This window comes from Perca fluviatilis, chromosome 22 (assembly GCF_010015445.1).
Source record: "Perca fluviatilis chromosome 22, GENO_Pfluv_1.0, whole genome shotgun sequence".
Classification (NCBI taxonomy): Eukaryota; Metazoa; Chordata; class Actinopteri; order Perciformes; family Percidae; genus Perca; species Perca fluviatilis.
Window position 1 is genome coordinate 26162082 of NC_053133.1, and position 3525 is coordinate 26165606.

The 3525-nt window shown below is 40.4% G+C and overlaps 1 protein-coding gene across 2 annotated transcripts in view; it reads left to right on the forward strand.

Moving 5' to 3' along the window:
* The window catches only part of zgc:194621 (uncharacterized protein LOC795037 homolog), a 40383-nt gene extending 37961 nt beyond the window's left edge, over window positions 1–2422 (forward strand). For both annotated transcript variants that reach the window (XM_039790132.1, XM_039790131.1), the window contains exon 6: window positions 1958–2422. In XM_039790132.1, coding sequence (XP_039646066.1) covers window positions 1958–2002 — 45 coding nt within the window. In that variant the 3' untranslated portion in view covers window positions 2003–2422. The remainder of the gene's footprint in view (window positions 1–1957) is intronic.
* The last annotated feature ends 1103 nt before the right edge of the window (window positions 2423–3525 follow it).

Consider the following 3525-nt stretch of genomic DNA (forward strand, 5'->3'; position numbering starts at 1 on the left):
CGATCGACAAATATCTCGATCGCGGTTCTCTGTTCCTCTTTTAAAATGAATGCGCTGTCGATATCTTCTATAACAGACGCGATGACAGCCATCTTTGTTGTAAACAAATACAACCCAAGCGCCCTTTGGTGACGTGGTTGATTACGTTAGTTACTGTTGATCATCTGTTCATCATCGTATAAAGCCCGCCCCCTGACCATCTGATTGGTCCAAACAGCTCTGGTTGGAGCATAGTCGCTGCACAACGGATCAAGTCCAGACCTGAACTCCCCCGACCTCAAATGTTGTGGGCGGGGCTAAGTTCGGCTGGCATCCAGGCTAGGGCAATAAACCTACACGGACAAAATACATCAACAGATACATAAAGACAGGTATAAAGACACATAGAACAAGTACATTAACAACAAGGAGAACAGATCCATACAAGGCCAGCAGGATAGTTTCAGTCCTTTCAGTTTTCAGTTTTTTTGTGATTGTTGCGGGCAAAAATCCTTGATTATGCGGCACGTTTTCTTAAAAAAAAGCGATGGAATATGCGGGATATTTATGCAGTTTTATTGTGATGAAATTGCGGGAACTTGCAAAAACTGGTTTGATGATAAAGATTAAAAAAAAGTGATTAGCTTATAACGCTAGTCGTTGGGACAGAGGACAGTAAAAAGAAATCTATATTTTTACACCACTAACAAGGCTCAAATTATCACCACACTTCCACGGTAGCATAATGAGGGTCCCTACATGGAAACCGAAGCATTGAGAACTCTGTAAGTGTACAGACAGTTTATTAAAAAGATAGTTTAGAAAGACAGTAGCATTCACGTATACAGGCAGGCACCATCTTGGGAAAACAGTCACGACCAGTTGAACGACGAAGTTAGGGGACCACTATGGTCCATATAAAAGAGACTTCAGATACAGTATTAGGGGACCACTAAGGCCTATATAAAAGAGACTTCAGATACAGTATTAGGGGACCACTAAGGCCTATATAAAAGAGACTTCAGATACAGTATTAGGGGACCACTAAGGCCTATATAAAAGAGACTTCAGATACAGTATTAGGGGACCACTAAGGCCTATATCAAAGAGACTTCAGATACAGTATTAGGGGACCACTAAGGTCTATATAAAAGAGACTTCAGATACAGTATTAGGGGACCACTAAGGCCTATATAAAAGAGACTTCAGATACAGTATTAGGGGACCACTAAGGCCTATATAAAAGAGACTTCAGATACAGTATTAGGGGACCACTAAGGTCTATATAAAAGAGACTTCAGATACAGTATTAGGGGACCACTAAGGCCTATATCAAAGAAACTTCAGATACAGTATTAGGGGACCACTAAGGCCTATATAAAAGAGACTTCAGATACAGTATTAGGGGACCATTAAGGTCTATATAAAAGAGACTTCAGATACAGTATTAGGGGACCATTAAGGCCTATATAAAAGAGACTTCAGATACAGTATTAGGGGACCACTAAGGCCTATATAAAAGAGACTTCAGATACAGTATTAGGGGACCACTAAGGCCTATATTAAAGAGACTTCAGATACAGTATTAGGGGACCACTAAGGTCTATATAAAAGAGACTTCAGATACAGTATTAGGGGACCACTAAGGTCTATATAAAAGAGACTTCAGATACAGTATTAGGGGACCACTAAGGTCTATATAAAAGAGACTTCAGATACAGTATTAGGGGACCACTAAGGCCTATATAAAAGAGACTTCAGATACAGTATTAGGGGACCACTAAGGCCTATATAAAAGAGACTTCAGATACAGTATTAGGGGATCACTGAAGTCTATATAAAAGCATCCAAAGAGCACCATGTCATGGGACCTTTAACAAAGATCTAAACACAGAAAGTGTCTTCAATGTGCACATATGCATCCATTTAGTACCTGTATGCCTCAGTGATGTGTGTATTTGCCTGGTTGTTGTTTCAGATGAAGAAGCAGGTGATGGAGGAACCATCTGTCCTGAAATGCTGAGCGTCGCCTCTCCTCCCGTCTCTACCGGCAGCTCAACTCCTCGCTGTAGTTGTTTAACACAAAGGTTTTAAAAATCACATGTTTAAATCTAAAAAAATGTAAATGAAACCTGTATAGAAACAGTATTTGTATACAAAGAATGGCACTGTGAAGATTTCATACTGCATTATACGATGCGTTTTGTATACAGTTGTTTAGTATGTCGTGTCATGTGTATTTTATATATTAAATGTATGTCAAGTAAAAATCATACAGTTCAAGGGTTAGTTCACTCAAATTACAAAGAAAACACAATTTCCCACTTTTATTTTCTCACGTATGAGTATCTAGACATGGATTTCTTACATGCATCTGGCATCCCAAAAGTTTTTTTTATATTTATTTTTGGAAGAATAAAAAATGGACTGATTAGCAAAGCCATTGCTAGTAGTAGTAGTTATCCATTTCTTTGTTTTATTGTGTGACTTTGGTGTTTTAAACCAGGGGTTCTCAAGCTTTTTTCAATAAATTTCCCCCTTTTGAACAGTGTTTTTAAGCCTGTACCCCCTAACCAGCCTGAATTACTTTTGGTAGAAAAAACAAAAGTCTCTATAAAGAGGAAGAATCCAGCGATGTCAACGATAGATTTCCTAAACAACAGCCTTGGACCTGGAAAACATTGAAATACTGATGGAAAGAATAAAAAAAAACACAGTAGAAAGAAGGAAGGCGACACTAAGGCGACAGAAGTGACAAAAAAATTCAAATAAGCGACAAACTTTGAAAAAAGTCACCAAAACTTTGAAAAAAGTCACCAAAACTTTGAAAAAAGTCACAAAAACTTTGAAAAAAGCAGAAAAAAACTTTGAAGAAAAAAAGACAGTAGGAAAAAGTAAGGAAGAAAGGCAAGAATGGGTCAAAACAAATGACAAAACCTTCAAAAAAAGGTGACAAACTTCAAAAACAGTGACAAAAACTTTGAAAAAAAGCGAACTGATTTAACATTTTGCAAAAAATGTCACCTACTCCCTGCAGTCCTCCAGAGTACCCTTAGGGGGACACATACACCCTGCAGTCCTCCAGAGTACCCCTAGGGTGACACGTACCCCCTGCAGTCCTCCAGAGTACCCTTAGGGGGACACATACCCCCTGCAGTCCTCCAGAGTACCCCTAGGGTGACACGTACCCCCTGCAGTCCTTAGGGTGACACGTACCCCCTGCAGTCCTCCAGAGTACCCCTAGGGGGACACGTACCCCCTGCAGTCCTCCAGAGTACCCCTAGGGGGACACGTACCCCCTGCAGTCCTCCAGAGTACCCTTAGGGGGACACGTACCCCCTGCAGTCCTCCAGAGTACCACCATTTGAGAAATACTGTTTTAAGGGATTAGGAAATAATAAAACTAACCGATGGAGGCAGCGCTAGAGCAGCATCTCCCATGTTCTGCGAGGTAAAAATGTTTTTGTCAAAGGAGTCTGGTGGCTTTGAAGAGATAACGCAGAGAAAACGGCTTCAGTTCCCCGTGGTAAAGGGCTGTAGTCTGAC